The following is a 22811-nucleotide window of genomic DNA, read 5'->3' as shown; positions in this document are numbered from 1 at the left end:
GTATGTGCAATATTTAGATTCAAGAAAGAGAAATGAATAATTTTAAATCAGTTTCATGTGTAAAATATGGAAACACTTACCATACTGAAATTTACAAGCATGAAATATCGGTGGCCAATAACTGGAAAAATTAAATTTATTACCGATACCAATAGTGGAATTAAATTAATTTGAACCGATAATGTGTTACTGTATATTTGTTTGTGCCCTTGATTTTTTTTTTTTAATTTTGCTGTAATGCACACAGAAGACCTAAACAGTATGCATGTGCACACAGTGCCTTAAAGAAGGGAGACACCGATACTACTTGGTAATACGCGTATCAGGCCAATACTGGGGGTAAATACTTATACCTAGCATAACAGTTTTAATTTTATCCATCCTTAGCTAATATATTTGCGGCTTCTCTCGCACACATACTCTCTCTCTTTCTCCCTGTGCACGCTTGTGAGTGAGAGCGAAAGTGCGCTTTCACCAGAATTGTGCTTTTTAAGTCATCCATGATACTTTTTAACAGATAATTCCAAATGTTGTCTGTCATTTTGATATATAAAAAAAAAACAGAAAAAAACCCATTGAAAACTACTTGGCTTTTATTCTGTCCATCTTCACATGATATATGTAGCTTCACTCCCCACACACAGTGAGGGAGGGAGAGGGAGAGAGGGGGGGGGGAGAGAGAGATAGAAAGTGAGAGAACGCTTTCATCAGACGCGCCAGATGGTCGTCATTTTTGTCCACGATAACATTACCATCATTTTTTTATTAGACCAATAAAGCAGATCTAAGCGACAGACAGGATAAAGCAATCGAACATCGAAAACTTTCAGATGAAACATAACAAACCCAGAGCAAATAATGAACACTAATGCCACAATGCAAAATCTGTGAGTGGACAACAATAAAATGCATAAAGTAGGCTAACACTATTAAAGAATGAATAAAGTATCACATATTAGGGATGTGCATGAGTATTCGTTTTGCAGTAAGTATTCAAAAAGTAAAAATTCTGTGTCATCTTACCAGGAGAATGTCTGAACTAGAGCCTCCTAAACCTCCACGTCCTTCCCATGACAATGTCCCCATCGGAGAGCGGCAAGGTGACTTGTCTCCAGACTTGTTTTGTAATTTCAGCCCAACCTTATGTCGGTTCAGAGTCTTCAGTAACTCAGACGTTTCCTCCGAGCTCATGTTGTCAAAGTATATAGTGGCCCCCACAATTTGGTCACCTATGAAAGAGCAGTAAATGGAAAGTTCAACAGAGATTAAGATAACTTTTTTTTTTTTCCACAGTTTGTCCAAGTCAAACATTATTCAGTACCTATACAAGTAAAACTAGATGAAATAATATATATTTTCAAAGTTTTCAGATCTTAGTTGCAATTTGCAAGGTCATTTTGACTTTATACCTTCATGAACTTTTCCAGTATGAGCAGCAGTGGACTCTTCTTTCACCTCTTTGACAAAAATCTCTCCATGATTTGTTTGCTCTATGGTGAGCCCATGTTTATCAGGGCCCATCCACTGGGAGAAAAGTACTTCTCTTGTATCCTGCTCGTCAGCCATCTTTATATATAAAAAAAATAAATAAAAAAAAAAAAAAAAAAAAAAAATATATATATATATATATATATATATATATATATATATATATATAATCGAATTTAGATTTTACTAATACATAAATCATAATATGCAATGCCAGTTTAAATACAATATCAAACATAGCATGTATATGTTCTCTACCATATGAATGATGAGTTAAAGTAAGCAGATGGTAATTGCATGACATTAGTAAATCAAAACATAGTCCTAAACTATTTTTCAGTACTTGCAATGTTTGGAATGCATAACTCTAAACCATATAAATATTATATTATATTATATTATATTATTAAGTAACTCTACATACCTCTTAATGTGTTTCTTTACCTGTCCCCTAGTGTGGACCGTGTATGCCCTCGTTCTTTCCTTAAAAATGTACAGAAAATAGAATATTAGAGACTGTAAATCAAATTTAGCTTTCACAGAAAGGTTTACTTGAGACAGTATGCATATTTGTTTATACAATGAAAACCATTTAAATTCAATCTTATTGAAAATCTGTCAGCCTTTAGATGAAGATCAAGCTGACTACAACTAGATGGCAATAACCTCTCCAACAAAAAGTAGTGAACAAGAATGAATTCCCCTTGGAAGGCATCTTGGATGTCAGAGTTGCATGGAGTGGTTTAAGACAAGTCCAAGTAAGAACAGCCTAACCTTATCCCCATGCTTTTTCCCAGTATAAAGAATGAAACTGCATGGTCGTTTTTAGTGCCCGACCGATATATCGGTGTTGATTTCATGCTATGTTATTACCTAGTTGGTGAGACACAATGCTGGGAAGTAAAATAAACAACGTCCATCTTTTACTCTCCGTGACAATGAGCTTATAGCTAACTAGCTAATCACTGTGCTACTTTCATTGTTGTCAGCTGAGTGGAAGCTAATGAGTAAACATGTATTCACCAAACTGTTTTGTTTAGGATTCACAGTCTGGTACCCCCTTCAACCGAACAATTCCAGTCATGTCATTTATAAAATTTAATATTTAAAAGTCTGATTTTCCACAGTTGAAAGTTTCCCCTGAACTTGTATAGCAGAATACAGTGTAACACCGCTGCCGCTGTTTATCTCTTGTCTCGGCAGGTGTAAATGCTTCTTGTTTTACAACCTGCCAATAATTGACTGACAGTATTAATATAGTCAGCATTTGACTGATACTAAACAGTAGTACTGATGTTTATTTAGCTATTTATTTTATTTGTATTTATTCTTTATTTTAATGGTCAGCATTTTACTGATACTAAACAGTACTGATGTTTAACTATTTATTGTATTTTTATTTATTCTTTATTTAAATGGTCAGCAACCTACTTATACTAAACATACAGTACTGATGTTTATTAAGCTATTTATTGTATTTTTATTTATTCTTTATTTTCTCAGTGTTCATTTCTAGAATTTGTTGACAATGTATAATAATAATGTCAAATATTCTTTGATAAAAATATTTGTTTAAGGAAACAGCCTTCTGAGTACTTTGCATAGTCGTATTGGTGCAAAATCAGTGAAAAATCCACATAGAAACGGTCTGTTTTCATGCCAGCTCAAAAATTAAATATATCGGCTACCATATCGGTAATCTGTGAATTTTCCCTCTCTAAAATCAGTATTGTCTCAGAAATCCCATATCGGTCGGGCTCTAGTCATTTTTGATGCATAAAATGTCTCCTCTGGGACCATTAAAAAAAATCTATCCATTCATTTTTGCAAATAATCCAAAAGATATCATCACTAAATGTATTCAGCTCAATTTAGTATACAGATTAAGTATAGTGTTTTTCACAATACATACTAAAGCAGCTTCACAGAAAATCATGCCTTTAAGCCCTCAGTGAGCAAGCCAAAGGTGACAAAGGAAAACACTACATAAGATTTTTAGGTACTGGAGAGAGAAAGCTTTAGAGGAAAGAGACTCAGCTGGGGGAGCCCATTTTGTTCTGGCATTACAATAAATACACATCAGTAAATATTATGCAGTGGGGGTGGTACACGAAGTTGGAGCGGACTTCTGGTATCCTCGGGATGGGTAGATTAAACATACCTAAATATCTAGAAAGCATGTGATGTCCTTAAAATGCATAAACAAGAGAGCTAGTAGGTCTCTGCTTGATAAACATTATTTAACATGAGTCATTTAGCTGATACGTGGGCCTGCCATTCCAGCTTCCAACACAGAAAGCTCATTGTTTCAGATGCATCACCTCCTCACAACATCCACCGTGCAATTACACAGGACCTCTTGGATATGAAAACACCACATGCATTTTTCACTAGTTTCCATAAGATGTTTTAGTTCTTTTAATTCTCAAAACAAGCAAAGAAAGCCAAGGAAAGACAAACTTTGCTCCTCCCAAACAAACATTCAGTATGTTTACACGGGCAGTTATAATCGAGGTGCCGCAGGTTTTTGCGTTGTTGAGCTACAGTCTTAATCTCTCTGTCCAAGTATACATGACACAATGCATAATCTAATCGCTGAAGATGTCACAACAGTTAAGAAAAGAAGTTGAACAACAGTTACAACAACATGGAAAGCATTACAGCCACATGCATTTCTTACATTCTTTATGCGGTGATTTTGGTGCACATCAGATGTTCGTTATCTGCTGTGTTTATGGTGATGTCCAAATGCAGAAGATGCGCAAGTATACAAACCCGTATACAAAAGTGTACGAGCTACAAACTCAGTGTAAAGTGTAATAATAACGTTAGACTGAGGAGAGATGTTGTGAATAAATAGACGATAAAGAAAATATATGGTCTGTCTATGTAATGTTTACATCATGTATTCATGGGGCTAATGTTAGCACGACTTTTCAAATCAAATGTTTTCTTGATCAAATAAATGAAAATAACATTTTTGCTTCTCCAAACTCAAGCTTGTCAGTCGTCCATGATTTTAGCTATTTAATCTTCTAATTCATAAAAATTATGGATAATGATTATTTGTAGCGCAACATCTGAAAGTATCTAAAAGCATGGTGCTCTTGCACGAGACCTAACTAAGACAAAACGCATTTAAGCACGCCACTGAAAATATCAAATGGGCTGGATTTGGCCCACGGGCCGCCAGTTGAATAGGCCTGGTTTAGGGTTTGTATTGTGTGTTTGGTTGTTTAATTTTCGTTACATGCCGTTTATCGCCTCATTTTGGTTTAATGCATTATCACAGCTGAAATTAATTATTTTCTCTCTGTTAGAGTCATCGGGATTACCATAAACACTCATATAAATGGACACCATACAATTTATGCAAGTGTATTGTCATTTATTTCTCATTCAAACCAGCATTCATCTGTAATATAGGCACATTTCTGATTCATGTTACATCTGCTAAACCTTAAATAGCCTTAAATTAGTCCAAATTCCAAGCTTTTCAATGACACATTTTTCAAATTAGAAGCTTTTAATGAATTAGCTAGCAGTTCCAGGTTAAAGGGATAAAAATTACAACTAATTTTTAAATATTAGTTATCGTATCGGTCACAATGAGCTGTGAATTATCGGATATCATATCGGCCCAGAAATTCCATATCGGTGCATCTCTAATTACTAACACTCAAGCATGATTAGAATGACAGTAAAGGCTGGTGTGCAACTCCCTACTATTCCTAAATCTAATGTAAAAGTTTCTATCTCCTGTATACCTTTGTACAGGCTATTTAATCTTCTTTCAGCACTGAGATCAAGGTATTAAAAAAGGTTTATGGTGAATGCACAGTATACTTTTATACTGTCACAACAGTGCGAATTATAAGCAAATGTACACTGGCGGCCAGAAGTCTGGAATAATGTACAGATTTTACTGTTTCGGAAGGAAATTGGTACTTTAATTCACCAAAGTGGCATTCAACTGATCATGTATAGTCAGGACATTACTGATGTAAAAAAACAGCACCGTCACTATTTGAAAAAGTCATTTTTGATCAAATCTAGACAGGCCCCATTTCCAGCAGCCATCACTCCAACACCTTATGCTTGAGTAATCATGCTAAATTGCTAATTTGTTACTAGAAAATCACAAACACAGTTGAAAGCTATTTGGTTCATTAAATTAATCTTAACATTGTCTTTGTGTTTGTTTTTCAGTTGCCACAGTATGCAATAGACTGGCATGTCTTAAGGTCAACATTAGGTCAAAAATGGCAAAAAAGAAACAGCTTTCTCTAGAAACTTATCAGCCAATCATTGTTTTGAGGAATGAAGGCTATACAATGCTTGAAATTGCCAAAAAACAGAAGATTTCATACAAATGTGTACACTACAGTCTTCAAAGACAAAGGACAACTGGCTCTAACAAGGACAGAATGAGATGTGGAAGGCCCAGATGTACAACTAAACAAGAGGATAAGTACATCAGAGTCTCTAGTTTGAGAAATAGCTTCACTGAATTCTACCCGCTCAACACCAGTTTTATGTAAAACAGTAAAGAGAAGACAGGCCTTATGGGAAGAATTGCAAAGAAAAAGCCACTTTTGAAACAGAAAATAAAAAGAAAATGGTTAGAGTGGGCAAAGAAACACAGACATTGGACAACAGATAAGTGGAAAAGAGTGTTATGGATCTTAACCCCACTGAGCTTTTGTGGGATCAGCTAGACTGTAAGGTGTGTGAGAAGCGCCCAACAAGACAGCCACATCTATGGCAAGTGCTACAGGAAGTGGGGGGTGAAATATCACCTGAGTATCTGGACAAACTGACAGCTAGAATGCCAAGGATCTGCAAAGCTTTCATTGCTGCACGTGGAGGATTCTTTGATGAGAACTCTTTGAAGTAGTTTAAAAAAATTCAAATTGTAATTTTTCATGTTAATGATGTCCTGACTATACATTGTGATCAGTTGAATGCCACTTTGGTGAATAAAAGTACCAATTTCTTTCCATAAGGTCAAAATCTGTACATTATACCAAACTTTTGGCCGCCAGTGTATAACACCAGGTGATAAGACAGCATTGACAATGGTCTGATATCTTTGTTTTGTCATCAGATATCATGCATGCAATGGCATACTACACAATACTGTGCACTTACACAGACACATCCGAACTCTTTGTTCTCTGTATATTATTCCTCTTAAAAATCTTTCGAAGCCCTTAACAGTGAGAGAAATACAGGATATGAGAGACCCCACAGAAGCTATGCAATCCAAGCCTTAAACAAGCCTTCTTATTATTGTTGGCTGGATCAGGTATTTACAAAAGGAAAAGGGGAAAACCAACAGTGCTATGTACTCAACAACTCCCTAGCAAGCAGTGTAACAGCCTATTATTTTACTCCCTGTATGCTACATGTTCTCTCTCTTAACATGTTGCCACACCCGGTGCCCTCAACCACCATTGCATGCATGTTCCACTTCATTCAGCCCCCTTTAAAACTATATGATCTGCAAAACTATTTGGGCAGTACTTGCTCTCGCAGCTTTGACAGATTCCTGGCAGTATGCCTTGGAAGGAGCAAATACTTAAGAGTTGGAGAGAAGAAGAGGAAAACATGGTAAAAAAAAAAGAAAAAGAGAGAACTCTGATTACGGTTCCCATGGAATGGGGGCAGATCTGCACGTCCTTGAGAAACTGCACAAAAGAGCACAAAACATGCCACTAAACCAGGGATCGTAAACCGTTGCCGACCCAGTGACCCATCCAGTAGATTTTGTTGGTAAAACTACAACAGATATAATACCCTTCATAAATAATATTAACAAACCATCAACCAGAAATATAAAATAGCTACAGATCACATATCACACATTTCGAAATGCATTTTGTAATAAATACAATTAATTTATATGTATATTTATATATATATATATATATATATATATATATATATATATATATATATATATATATTATTTATTTATTTATTTTCTTCTTCTCTCTCTTCTTCTTCTTAAATCCTTTTATGTATTAAAAGTCATTCTGCAGATTATTCCAGGAACATCCCCTGTTGAAAACCCCGTGGCACTAACACAATTCCCTTACACAAGCAGGCAGATTATACTTCTCTCTTAACCTGCATTATTTAGGCACCTTTAAGTGCAGTACAGATTACCTTTCTATGGAGAACTGAGTGTCTTTGACTTTCACAAGGGTACAAACATTGTGTCACTGGTAACCAGAGCATTATCAGAGGGTATTTGTTTAGAGCAGTTGGCTCTTACCCAAAATCATATGATCTGCTTTGATCTAAGTGTAAGCAGACACTTCACAATACCTCCAGTGTTTGTGCAATCATAAGACAGTGAACACCCCACTACTTCAGCAATGAACCAGAAGAACTTTTGAAGGTGAAGTGTCTTTTTTTTTTTAATACTTTCTCTTATCCCAGCTTAATAGGCAGAGACAACTGTAAGTACTGTGATTTCCCTGAAGTGTAAACACTGTGGCACAATGGCACTATCAAAACATTGCTCTGCTTGTTTGGGCATTCTGACCAGCCTGATAAAGCAACTTTGGTTCAACCAATGGCATAATTTTGGGGCGGGGAACTACCTTTTTGATGAAAACATTATTTTTGCAGTTTCATTTTGTAGACACTAGTGGTGCAAAAATTGCATACTTCACCTTGAAGCAGGCCAAGCTGTGAGGTCTAGCAATGAAGAGCAACGTAGTGTGTACAACAAATGAATGGAAGCAAAAAAGGAATAGCAATGGCTATTTATCAGTGTGATTTGCTATAAGTAAAACATGGGCAAACAGCCCTATTAAAAACATGTCTAGTTCATTAGGCCTTATAATCGACACAACACACATGTCCCTCAGGTACTGTGATGATTTGGCACACTTCTGCAACAAGGTTAGTCTTGACAAGCTAAACTACGGCATCGGGACTTGGCAGCTCTTAAGGCGTGGTCTGGCAACCATGAGAGAAGGCAAATGCTGTGGACTAAGAGTGCATGTTACTCAATGCTGACTTTTCACTGTAGGTATTCACAGTAGGGAGGGTTGTTTAAACTCAAAGTGGCTTTACGATTAACATTAAAAGCGAATCCGATTTTGTATTTTGATAAGATATATGGGTTTTCTCATTTTATTTGTAATTATATGCCCTAAAAAGTAATTTTGCTTTAATTATTAATACATCTAATTTAGAATGCACCTACTATGAATTCATGCAGTAAGGTTTAAAAGTCCACTCGTAACGGGGGCCTGGGTAGCTCAGTGGTAAAGACGCTACCCTGAAGTTCGCTAGTTTGAATCCCGCGGTGGCGTGAAGCCTCCGTGGCAACGCGCTCAACAAGCCACTTGATAAGATCCGCGGGTTGATGTTCTCAGATGTGGAGGCAACTGGGATTCATCCACAGCCACCCGGATTTAGGCGAATCACTACGCAACCACAAGGACTTAAAAGCGCACTGGAAATTGGGCATTCCAAATTGGGTGAAAAAGGGGAAAAAATCCACACAAAAAATAATAATAAAAAAGTCCACTTGTAAAAGTTCCTCATTTTGCATTTTTCTAATTGATTTACTTGCATAATAAATTATTAATATGTATTATATATAATCATTAATATCATTTTCTTTTCTTTTATGTCATAACATTTCTTGGTTTAAAATATCAAAATCCTAAAACTAATTTTGTTTTCCAAGAATTTCAATGAGGACTTTTAAAACCCACTGTGTATATAATATTACATATGTTTAATATGTTAGGCTTTTATAATTTGGCATGCATTGCAGTAAATTAGTCTAACATTAACAGTCTGGACACACTGTTAAATAAAATAATTGCAACATCTTTAATTTATCGGGAGGACAGAGGGACCTACTGAACTGCCCAGGCTAAAGCTCAAACACTCTCCCGTCTTCCTTTATTTTCTGAAAAAAAGCAAAAGGAAATCAGATGTAACATCTGTCCAATCAATGTTTCTAATGCATCAAACAGTCAAATGACAAAACTTGGTTTTTAATCTTCACTGTAATCACATTACATAAATTCAGAGGAAAATGAATTAAACTCAAGAAACACTATTATTTTCATATGAAAAGCTCTTAATGAAAACATTGTTTGCAATGTGTCAGGATTTTAACCTAGTGGATCAGGCTAACTTTATTACCCTTTTCCTTCAAAATTGCAGCCCCACCCTAGTTGGTTTTATTCTTTTCTCTGGTTTGCCCTAAGAGGGCGACAGTGACTGAAACAGTTGCAAAATGAACACACAAAACAGGGAGTTTTCCTTTTAGATGAACCTATGCCAAGATATAACCCGTGTCTGCACAAGCTTAAACACTTCCTCTGGATGTTTCTGTTGAATGACTGTCAGACTAGTTTTCTTTATGCTCAAACACATAATTAGAGCTTTGTTTGTGTTTAATCCTCAAGTCACTTTGAAAAGTAGTTAGTGTTAGCACACTGTAATTGTCAAATACAGTTATTAACATCACTCCCTCTAAATAAACTCAACCTCATATGGACACCAATCCACCTGTGCTCCCAGGGTGGAAATCAGCTGGCCTGCTATTAAAAATAAATACATTATAAAGCAAGATTTTACTGTGTTATAAAATTATACTTTCAATTGCCATAACAAATTAGTTTTTTGTTTTTTTACATCATCTCGCACTGTCACCTAGGCACTCTTTTACGACCTTTGATGTCGTAGAAGTAATTTAAGACAGGTGTAAACTAAAACATGTGCAAGCCATTCATAGTAACCATGCCAGTGCTATGAAACTGTCACTTTTCACAAGAAAAAAAAGGTTTATCTCACAGGAAAGAAAACATCAAATAATGTGCAAATCCTCATTTGATCACCTAAAAGCCTCACGAGTCACATATTTCACTTCACACAAACTGGACTATCAAACTTCATTATCCACCATTATCTTAAGCATGCAAAACAGAAAAAGGCACAGAATCAATCCATTTTATTAACCGAAAAGTTTAGATGGCTGATTCACGAGTGAAACTATGCCTCAAGCAGTTTAACATTTGCTCAATACCACCTCAGTATTTGCTTTCATATTGCACGTCTCTAGTTAAGCAAAGCAGATTTGTGTCCATTGTTCAAATGCTATAAGCTGCAAGTCAAGTGACTTCTCAACAAATAATATTCTTCCTCAATGCTGGTGCATTCGGACTCATGTGCATTAAAACTGAAGTATGTAATTTCTGTGAAACTAGCATCACCAACGGAATTGCAAAAACAGTGATTGCTTTTAAACAACTGGTCCCCGAACCAGTCCTGTCCCCAAACTCACGTCATTGGGCTGATCAGGGTGTTCAAACAAACAGAGAGATGTTTTTAAAGTGCCACGTAGCTACTGCGCTTATATTTTTCAGGGGAATCAACATACAAATGCTTCAAGAAAAACTTTAAATTGTAAAACTTTGACCTCTGAAGTTGCCCTGTGGCTTTCATTCCAATTGAGTGTTTCCTTATGTCCTAGCATACGCCCATTTGTTAAAAAATGAAACTGAAGAGGCTGAGCACAAAGAGATATCTGTTTTAAGCCTGTCGGCCTGGGTTACAGAAATGTTGGGAATTTGTCAGTTTCACAGACATGCCTTTAAGGTCTTTGAAGCAGTGATGAACGAGACATTTCCGTGAACACTATGATTAAAGATCAATTAAACGTGAGTTCAAGTGTGATCAAAATTATTTTAAATAAGGCATATAACTAAGGTCAAATCATAACTGTGGTTATTTGAAATTGAGAGGTTCTCCATATAGCAGTAAAGCTGCAAAATACTTCTCATTTAACAAACACTGGAATCAGCACAGACAGGTAAAATGCTTGTGGGGACCTGCCCTGATATTTATTCTCCCCAGGACTATTCCACTGTTACTGACTCTTAACACATATACAAAACAACTGTTTACAGTAAAAGTGATCATTTAGCACTGCCCCAAGAGAGCTGTATATTTACACTATAATCAAAAGGACGAAAAAACCTTTGCGCAAAACATTTACAAACCAGACACTTGATATGGAGTTTGCAACTCCCTGTGCACAATACATCAAGAAAATGACCTGCTATTTAATGGGGATGAGCTCCTCACAGGTCTGTGGGGTCGCATTGGTAGTAAAGAAAACACTAGAATTTTTTTTTTCTCTCTTTCCTCTGAGCTGCTAGCTCAAACTTCATTGTCTATTATTTGGAAAGCATTGCTAAAACCTCTCACTACCCTGTCGTTCATTAAGGGACGGGTATTTCTGAGCTGTGACTGAAATAGTTTTGGGCACGTGGTGATAAAGGCCAGACTGGACAAGGCTGTAACACTGTTTGCAAAACATTTGGCAAAGCAGCTGTGTACACTCAAAGGGGTGACATCTACAAGCCCTCTACTTAGTTGTATCAAGTTTGCTGTCACCTCGGTAAAGGTGGAGCATGCAGAACAAAACTGCTGGCAAAATAAAAGCTAAATAATAACTCATAACAAAGTTTAGCAGTTTTATGTTAAAACATGCTCTGAGCTATTAACGTTTTGCCTGCACATCGTTGATAAAATTTACTTGTATATACTTTGCATATATAAGAAAGACTGGTACTAGAACAAAATAGGACAATAATCACAGGCCTGAGATATGTTAAACGACACCACAACGGAAGATGACATTTGGCAAAAATGCTACAAATCTATAAAAAGATGAGTTTATGGCATAACACTTTTGCAAACGTTGCATCCGATGTCTGGGACACACCCTTCGTACAATAAGAGAGAAACTACATGCACACCATCTTTCACACAGCCTGCACACATAGAACAGTGAGCTGCGAGCCCCACCCAGGCCTCCAGTCACACACATTCCTTGATAGAGCCGTCAGGCCAGCTGGAAGAGTGCCCAGCCTCTAGTGCAATGACTAACTCCAAAGCAATGTCCTACTCTCTACCCACTAAACTCACCCAGTGGGTCTGAGCTTGGTACAAAAACAGGGTACTCATTTTCATGCTTTCCACTTACTAACACTAAAGAGTAATACAATTTGATCATTAGTTTAATTGCAGGAAGTTGATTTCCACACTTATATAGACAAACAGAAGCCCCTCATCATGACATTGACGAATGCAGAGCAAAAGAGGTCATACAAATTGTTTGCAACGCATAAAGTCTTGGTGCTCCAGTGAAAATATGAGGTATCTCACAACTATAAATCTAAATTTATAAACGTTCGCCAATGCTGAGGGGCGTTAGATAAGTGATCATAGCACTGTTGTGCAGATGACCAGACCACTAATTATAGAAAAGCCACTGCTTGAGTCTTAATGCTACACTCTTTTCATTAAAGTGTTGTAATGTTTAATAAGAGACACATGCACATACAGTCAGCAATTAGACAATGCAACAACACAAAAATTGTAGCCTTTGGCTTTGCTTACTGGAGTTACTTGGTTACTTGCCATTTAGCAGACATTTTTTCCAAAGCAAATTACAGGATACTCTTTAATGTGATAAGTGTTAAGTCATAATTCTTCAAATACTCATCAATCATGTGTCTTGCTTTGAGGCACGCAATTTCTGATGTAAAAAAAAAAAAAGAGCTAATACATTCATGGAAAATCGAGATAACTACCATTTGGTTAAATGTTCCACACTTTACTTCCATGTGGGCTCAATTCAAAACCCACATTTGACCAACCTTTCATGCAAAGACGAATGCTTTAATCTTACTGTGAAGGTTTCATCTATTTAGAGGAACAAAATACAGATAGACAATGAGTAAAATAAAATCATTAAAAAAAAAGAGAATTTTTAAGAAGTACTTTTGAACCATTATGATCTTGGACTTTCAAAAGGTGCTGTATTGAGTTACACTAATAGCATGTTGGTGAATTAAACGTTACAGGAACATTTATGCAAGTGTGTGCATTAGCTATGTGCTGCTGAGACTTGCAGTGAGTCACTTTTTTTTTTTTTTTGGCTATACTGCCTTGTTTATTTATGCCATTATTACAGCTTTTCAAACGGAGTCAAAAGATATGAGTTAGCGATCAAACACAGTGATGACTGTTGTGGCAAGGTGGTTCTCTTACTGGCTGAAATATATTTCAGTCATTATCAGTTGATTTTATAGTTAGGTCTATAATGCCACTGACAATCATTCTGTAAAAGTGAAAAAGGCATGGGGTTTGAAACATCCAAATAATTTGTGTCTCAATTCTTAAATGACCTAAAATACAACTAGAAACAAACTCAAATAAACGTTGCAAAAATTAACATAGATGAACAATGCTTGAAGCCCACATCATCATGCTGTTGCACACAAGTAGATGTGCATCGCTGCATTACTAAAATAGCATGATGTAGGACAAGCTGTAGTCAAACACTTAAATACATCAAGAAACGCAGATCATTGAATGCTCTTAAAGCGCACTTTCGAAAGCATTAGCATAATCAAAATTAGACCTCAACGTGTATTTAATTGTCAGGTAAATAGTTTGTTTCACATAGGCATGCAACCTTGCAACCATATAATACTTCTGCTCCTGGGAACCATTAAAAAAGTGTGGCTACATATATTTGCTGTTACTCGTTACGTTACGTCATGCAAGTCAGCCCATGTGTGTCTCACCTTGGCCACTAATTAGCCTATTATTTACTGTACCATTTAAATTATGGTTTCTGCATATAAAGCCTGTTATTTCGAAAAAAATAACTGTTTTTGAAAACAAGAGGACTCATACATAATTGAAGCAATAAACCCAGGTGATAGACAGTCTTGACAGACCTTTTAAAAGGACAATTTAAAATCTATAAACACGTTAAGTCTACTGACTTCCAATGTTAAACCGTAATCAAATGCAGACTGTATCCTCTATTTCACACCCAGAGAACACATATAATCAAGTAATGTTGTACAGTCTATCATAGCAGTCTTCCAATTAATAATAAAAAAAAAACTAGACATAACTTCTACTGCAGTCACACACTAGCAAGCAGACACGATGAGATAGCCCAAAGTACAGTAGCCTAATAAAATTAATATAATATTTATTTGAACTCACTGTGTATTAAACAATTCACAGAACATATTACATAATATAATAAAACTAATTATTTCTTTTTTTTACTTCGTTAAATGAGCCAAATTGGGAATAAATGCATAATATTATCACAATAGGGGACTGTTTGTATGCAAAAAGCTGAATGCTTAAAATTCAGAAGACAACAATAAACAAGAGTCAAAAACTATGTAAGCAATCTACAGTGATCCTCTACCCAAAATCTACTAATCTACCCTTCAATTAAGACATGTGTATGCCTGATTACATCTTACAACACGACTCTGTCAAAATGGAAAATTATGAAATTATGACTCTGACTCAAGAGCAATACTGGCAGAGATTTGGTTTAGCCTATTGTCCAACTTTGTTTTAGCTTCAAGACAGTATTTCTCAATCATGGTACCATGATAACTCCAGGGTCTGTCTGAACAGGATGACATGTACCAAGATAATGCAACAAAGTCTAAGCCCAAACATGTTCTTTTTTTTTTTTTTTTCTCAAATCTCTTTAATGATCCCAACATCCCATAAGCTATTTCTCTTAAACCAACCATGACAGTGGCTTATCTGTGATGGATAATCAAAATTTGGATTGGAAAATTGCATGGATATTTGAACCCTTTCAATCTAGTCTTTTGAACGACTGAATTCAAGACAAAGGCAGATCAAGATGTGAGAAAACAAACAAATAGCAACTGTAACCACAGTTAGGAGGCCTGTCGCTTCTCTTTTGGTGTGGTGTGGTTGGCAAGTCCTCGACAAGCCTTTAAGGAAATGACAGAGGAAGTGTGCACAAGTCCAAACTCTTTCCGTTTCACACTGGAATAGCAAGTCCTAAGAAGCACACCCTTATCTGGCCTATCAACACAAAGCAGGAGAAAGTTGTGCATCCACTGTAAACCTACAAGACAATGATGCATAAGATAATGATACACAGACCACATTTCTAAGTCTAAACATTGTTGGTACTTAACATCCAAATCCCAAATAATTCAAGATAAGAAAGATGCTTCCTGTTCTGTTTTTAAACAAACACTTTGCAACCTTCAGATAAAACCAAGGTTGAAATACATCCCCAGTCATAATAAAACTTAACAACCGCCTCTGGCATTGTAAAATCCTGCACTAAAAATTACTTAAATTATAATTTTAAAAAGTTGTTCTTCTATAATTGTACAATATTGAGAAACTGATTTAGAATTCTTGAGTTGCCATGGAGTCATCTGGTCTGACAAAACAGAAGAGAGCTTTGGGTGTGGCAGCCGAAGGGGGATGGGCTCTAAATATTTCTCTTGAAAACTCTGTTCATGAACATGCACATTCATCACAAAGATACCTTATATCACACAAAGTACAAAACAGCTTCTTGCATGTCAAAATTCCATACACATCTCCAAATCTCAGTGCTTATCTGCAACGTTCCCCTTTATGTCCTTTTCTCTACTAAATCTATTTATTTATTCTCTTACTCAGTTATATAACAAACCTGCAGTAGTCCTACTGCAAAACGGTTCCAAGACCAAAGTCATGCAGCAGTTGGGTGTGAATAAAACACCTCATTCTTTCTCCTCCATAGCAAGCCTTACTTTTCCCCTCTATGCTTCAAACCTGGTTTCAATTAGTAAGTCTTTCCAAACCACTACATTCCAATACACCCGCCTCCCTTCCCCCTCTTATTCACTCCCCACACCCTGGCCAAAGCTCCAGGTTAAGAAAAATCAAAGCAAAATTGGAGATTCCCAAATTAAATTAATAAATGTAAAATTTCTAGGGATAATGAGAAAGTTTAAACCAAATTAAACCTCAATTTCAAATAAAATAAGGACAGAATATCAGAAAAATATATATTTTCAGTAGTTCAACCACAGTGCAGAATATTGTCCAAAAATCTAGAACTGTGACCAGATTTGGTAGGGCAGGGTAATATTACTTCCAAGAGGAAAGTTCTGAGGAATCCAAGTGTAGCATGACTAAAAGTCAGAGTATACACATACAGTACATTTAGGAGGGGAAGTTGGTATACACCAATATGAGTAGATGACTCCATCTCATGACAAATCTATTCGTTTTAATTTACAGAACTAGCACATTCATGCAAGAGACATCCATCTTATCCCAGCTGCAGTTCTTTAACTCTGTTGGACTACAACTACTTGGGTGTATCTTTTGCATGGCATGCAACGTTTCAGAAATTTCCCTTAATGATAAAAACGAACCCTGTTTCTTTTAAGTCACCTTTTAGCAGGTCAAGTTTTAAAAAACTAAACGCTGAAATCTGAACAATCGCAAACATTTAGGCTAGTATTGTGGTGAGAAACGTGCGCAACAGATGATAATTTTTCAGCCAGATACACACCCACTCTCAACATGCTCGCACTTACAGCTGCTGGAATTTTAAAGTTCGTCAGATGTAATAAGTCTTTCTTACAACCAAATAAACAAATATATTGTATTATTAAGACATAATCAAACATCTAAAAAGCTCTGGGCAGCAAAAAAAAAAAAAAAAAAAAAAAAAAAAAGAAAAAAAAAAAAAAGAAAAAGAAAATGAAAAAAGAAAAAAAATCTAATTACTAGCTTGGAAGGGTGGTTAAGCTTTATGAGCGTTGCACAACAGAATTATACTAATTAAGAATTGAAAAAAAGTTCATAAACTTACCTTGAAACTTCAACACATTTGCCGAGGCATCCTCCGCGGTCCACTTCTTTCTGCCACAGCCCAGAAAAGTTTTCCTCCGAAACCTTATAAACGCCTTCTTAACTTATTTGTGTTCTTCCACTCTCTTACACAAGGCGTAAAAGCTTACTTGAGTTTTTTTTTCTTTTTTTTTTTTTTTTTTTTCTCTCTCTCTCTCTCTCTCTCTCTCTCTCCCTCTCACTTTCGTGCTGCTTATTTCGTGCGTGCTTGTAACTCCGGGCTATGGAGAATGGAAGCGTCTAGCGTGAAGCTGTAGTGTTCTTCATTTGGGAAGAGGGCGGAGGTAACGGTGTAGCAGGGAGTGGTCGCTTATAATTTTAGCCCAGCCCACCCACTGTTTGAGCGAGATGTTCGAAACAGTGTAGGGATGGGCGATGCCGCTTATTTTCTTTTCGATCCGATACCAAGTACTTTTAGGCCAATTTCGCCCTGTAATGGTTATTACAGTCGTGGTTACTACAGTCATGGTTAATACAACATTAATACAGTAAATCCATGGTAAGTTTTCATAAGGGTATCATTTATTTACGAGGATTACAGATCATTATCAATGTTTTAACAACTCTGAATTTAAATAAACCTGTACAAATTGTCAAACAAATCCATTATAATATGTCACATCTAGGTTTGTCATTACTTAGTGTGAATAACTCCGGATGCTTTTTTTCTGTCATTACCTCAGGAAAGCACTGCTCCCTATTTGAACGAGTGCTATAACTGAAAGGGTGAGCGCTGTCTGTGACTGCTAGTGTATTTTAGCATTTCTGTGCATCAAGATGAGCGGAAGAAAAAGTAGTTCCGGTGCTATGCAACAATTCGCTCATATAACTATTCTTTTCCACTTCGAAGCTTGTGAGATGCATTAATATTCATGTAATCTAAATAAAAGATCACTTGTTAAAAAACTTCAGAATCAATATTTTTATGTGAGGATCGATATTCTTGATACCACATCAGTATCGGAAGCATCAATACTTTAGTATCGATCCACCCATCCCTAAAACAGTGGTAGAAAATGAATATGTTGATTGGAAACAAATGCATGTCCTTTTTAAGACTAGGTCTATATGATTCTATCTTTCCATATAAACTACTAATAAAACAGTGAAATGATCAAACAACACTAACTGACCAAGCTCAGCACTTGGCGGTCGACAGCGCGGCCATTTTTTCATCGTAAACGCTGTCAATTACGTATATCACCGTTTCAAGCGCAACGGTGCCCCGCCCCCTTTTCAGCCATCTGGATTCTGGAAGTTTTTTCCCACTCATTTCATCCATAGTCTTTTCAAAAAATCCTCAATTAAAGAGTTGTAAAGCATGAACCAATCCAACCTGCTCCGAGGTGAATCATAACATTACAGACTGTTTTAAGGCAAAAAACTATTTGAAAATCAGACAAAAAGACAAAGGTACAAGTATGTGTGCTTACCGTCTTTCATGAGGGCATGGACTACAATCCCATGAATCATTGCGAATGACGTAATCAAATATAAAACTATGGAAATATATAAAACTATTGGTTTATTGTTGATTATAAGTATAGAAACAAAATATTTTCCATTTACTGCAAAACATTCTGATTAACACAAATATATCAGTAGTATGAGAGTGCAGGGAGATCGACTCGTTTGCATCATTTAGAGTGCGTCATGGGAGTGCGTGGTCGCTTCCAGTCTTATGGTGCGTTCACGTCATGTCGGAATTACCGTAATTACGAGATTCCGATTTGTAAAAAGTGTTCACGTCTTCGTAGAGCTCGTAATTACAAGTTGTAAACTCGTAATTCTATGAAAGCTCAGACTTGACAGTCATGACATCATGTGAAAAGAATATGGCATATATAGGTGAATTAATGAAGTGATAAACATTTTACTGTTATCAACATCAAAACCTTTATGACTTTATAAGTGTTGCCATAGAAACGAATAATTTACAAGGTCTGAGAATGTGAACGGCTCCAAGTAGAACCTCTGAGATGAACCTCCGAGCTGCCATCTCATAATTACAGTAATTCCATGGCTTTGTTGGCCGTGGCCGTTCTCTGATTGGTGATGCTTTCTCTGCTGTACTATGGGTAATGTAGTTCAACAGGAATTCCGTTATTAAAGATGATTTTTAAACAATGAAGTTGAAATAACGCAAATGGATGGCTTCAACTGAAGTATATACTATCGATAAACAACCTCGGAGCTCATAGTATATGTGTCTGTCTTTAAAGTTTTATAAGTTAGCATTGAAAATCCATGCATCTATGGAATAAATTAATGGGATTTTTACTTCTGAAACCACACTGTTGCACTCTATTGTTTGCTGTTTCCCGCAAAGTTACGCCCATTTGAAAGTTCAACCAATCAATGTATAGAGGGAGTCCAGGTGGGACAAAAGTAAATTGAACATCGAAAGGCCAATAGACCTTATGCTGCCTTCATGTGCTTTTGGAATTATCCTACTTCTGAAGTGGTAATAACAAGTATGTCACTTTCAAATGTTTGTCAGAAAGAACAAGAAACATGGACAACAGCAGGTTCATTCCTATTTCTTGAGGAACTTTTAATTTGACAGCACAACACATATTCAGTGAGCTTGCTGATGATAACTGTTTTTTGGGCAAATTCATGCTTTTTTCACGGTGTAAAAATATACAACATGCATCAAATGGTTGCTGATATACATCAATGAATATGACGAAATGACAAGCGCTAACAATTAGCTGTATTTAGAAAAATTAATAAAACCTGTCATTCTCTACAGAAACCGTACTCTCCTCTGCCATGTTAAGAGTTTACAACTCCTCCCATCTTGGAAACTTGAGTATCAAAATTATCTCACAGTTTCTTAGTCGTAATTACAATTTAAGGGGTCATTCATGTGCAAATTCCAAGTGGGAAACTCGTATTTACAGTAATTCCGATAGTATGTGTCATGAATGCAGCTTTATTCACAGTAGCGCCATCTTTGATTTTTGACAGGAATAAAAATTAGGCTGTGAGGGATAGACTTACCATCTTTTCAATGACATGCACTGTATAAAGCTATCAAAAAGCTCCTAGATCACATATAAATTTCCACAACTCATGTTGTCTGAAGTTTTTTGTCTACTGAAATTTCTTGGAAACCCTTACAAAACTTGACGCAAATTTGCCTCTCTTTATTTTCACATGCAAATGAGCTTTTGATTCGCCACAAATGTTTGTCAGAAGTTTGCAGATCTTCGCCGGTAGTGGTGAACCTCCGGCAAACCTTTGGCAACAATGGACAATTTGCCACAAGTTTGCCGAAAAGCTCATTTGCATGTGAAAATTATCAGTGGCGAATTTGCGGCAAGTTTACGGAAAATTTGCCATGAACTATCAATTTTCATAAGGGAAAATATTTATTCAATGTTTCGGCAGTGGAATGAGCCAAATACACTGTAACCAACTGTAATTGAAGAGACTGTACATCTATACTTCACAGCCTTGTTGTCATTCCCATCAAAAATCAAAGATGACGCTACTGTGAATAAGGTCTATATACAAGGTCTCCATTACATCCATTCACTTCTTTGGACATATTCATGTAAAATAAACGTGGATTACGTTACTTGAATGAACAGCGTTATAGTAAAAAAAAAAAAAATTTTATTTGCTAAAATTGTTCAATAATATAGATAATTTGTGCATATATTAAACATGCCATTGCATATTTTCTAAATGAATTTTAGGGAAGGGCATCTTTCCTGGCAGTCTTAAAGAAATTGCCACAGGTGTCCCACAATGACCTGTGTATACTGTGTATAATGTCAAGTGCTGTTTTGTGTCAATTGTGCTGCACGTTATTCTTGTACTTAAGTCAAGTCATTTTTATTTGTATAGCGCTTTTCACAACACACATCGTTTCAAAGCAGCTTTACAGAAAATCATGCATTAACAAAAATCAAACTGTAAAATATATAAAGTCTTAGAGTGATCATTGTGTTAATCAATGATCACTCTAATATGTAATGTGTGCACTGTGTATACTGTGTGTGGACAGTTGACATTAACTGCTTTGGAAAATTTACCTGCGGTGTGACATGATATACTCCATCCTAATCTATTTTATCAGCATTTTGCCAACTCATTTGTCACTCCGCAGCACCACTGAATTGAATTAATGAAGGCAAAATTGTGATTAAAAACTTGACAGATGTAGGTTTTAATTATTTTTTTATGTCAAATGTCAAACATTTGTTGCCATTTGAAAACTGTTTCATATCTTTAATAATGTGTCCATTGTTTCAGTAAGCATAGACAATGCCTTCTTTGAGCCAGACCATCAACATTTTCATACTATTTTCATACTAGAAAATCCAGTGTCTCTCTGGGGAGAGTTTGATTCTCGTTTTGTGACCAGTCAATTGAGCAAATACCACTGCAGTTCAAAGATTGAATTATACATTTTCTTTCTAAACTTACAAACTGATAATAAATGCTGGTGTAAAATGCAATAATATGATAAGGATGCTTACAAAGCTTGTTAGGTGTTTGTTAATGGCATTTGGTGTTCGACATGGCATTGAGCATTTTAAATTGAAACCATTTATATATTAAAGTTCTATACATATAAAAAAAAAAATGTATGTTAACTCAATTCAAACATTGTTAGATTAATTATTTAAAGTTAAACCTTATTTGCCCATAATGCTTTTCAAATCATTTTCAGTTTAACTGATCTTTTCTGATAAATGCAATATATATTCCTAAACTCCCAGAATATTTTTCTTTGTTCAATAAATTTAAAAGCCTTGTGCAAATAGTTTTTGGTAAATATGTTTGCATATACCTCCTGCTAAACTTCAAACAATAAAACAATTTTAAAATATATCTGTTAATTTATTTTAAAGAAGCTACAAAAACATCAGCCAATTCAAACACATCAGTCAGTCCCCAGACAGTCCCCATCAGACAGTTTGGAAAATGAACTGAAGCCAATAAAATATGGCTAAATGCCGAAGTAATACAAGCTGTCACAATTACATATAATATGTTTTTTTTTTTTATAGAATTGCTTATAAACATAAGTCAGAACTCTGCTCTCAAGGCATTTACAACTAAGCCTTGCTTGATCTATTTAACATAGCAATCATAAAGTTTGAATGTATGGGTTGTTATTCTTGTTTGTTCACAATTTTTCACAGTTGGCATAGTTAATGGTATCAATAAATTAATAAACAAAGCTATAAGTAATAAAATAAAAATTACAGACAGTCTTAGTGATGTTAAAACATTAAAAGAAATAATTAAGTTGAAATACAGTTGAATAATGAACTTAATGATCTCAAATTATAAACGCTGTGATCATGCAAATATTTTGACATTGACTATATTAGTTCCATAAATGCATCATGGGAACATCCACAGATCAGTCTGGGATAATATGGATCATCAGGTTTTGAACAAACTTGTGGAGTCCATACCAGCTCTGGTACATGCCATCATTAAAGCAAAAGTGGCAAATACTAAATAAATCAATTCTGAAATTTTTCAGTTCAGCTTTTCACTCAAATTGTTATGCTGATAATAAATAAATA

General features: G+C 35.8%; 1 protein-coding gene across 50 annotated transcripts in view; it reads right to left on the bottom strand.

The window, feature by feature from the left end:
* The window catches only part of ahnak (AHNAK nucleoprotein), a 39555-nt gene extending 22018 nt beyond the window's left edge, over positions 1-17537 (bottom strand). For 21 of the 50 annotated variants that reach the window (XM_051649105.1, XM_051649110.1, XM_051649123.1 and 18 more), the window contains exons 1-4: positions 17219-17536; positions 1913-1971; positions 1410-1566; positions 1024-1229 (exon numbers count right to left, since the gene is read on the bottom strand). In XM_051649105.1, coding sequence (XP_051505065.1) covers positions 1024-1229; positions 1410-1566 — 363 coding nt within the window. In that variant the 5' untranslated portion in view covers positions 1913-1971; positions 17219-17536. Of the gene's footprint in view, positions 1-1023; positions 1230-1409; positions 1567-1912; positions 1972-9378; positions 9428-17218 lie in introns of all 50 variants that reach the window. The other 29 variants (XM_051649125.1, XM_051649143.1, XM_051649145.1 and 26 more) reach the window with 6 other exon arrangements.
* Positions 17538-22811: the final 5274 nt, after the last annotated feature.

The sequence above is a fragment of the Myxocyprinus asiaticus genome, chromosome 22, assembly GCF_019703515.2.
Source record: "Myxocyprinus asiaticus isolate MX2 ecotype Aquarium Trade chromosome 22, UBuf_Myxa_2, whole genome shotgun sequence".
Taxonomy (NCBI): Eukaryota; Metazoa; Chordata; class Actinopteri; order Cypriniformes; family Catostomidae; genus Myxocyprinus; species Myxocyprinus asiaticus.
The sequence above is the reverse complement of the archived record's forward strand: the minus strand, read 5'-3'. Positions and strand labels throughout refer to the sequence as shown.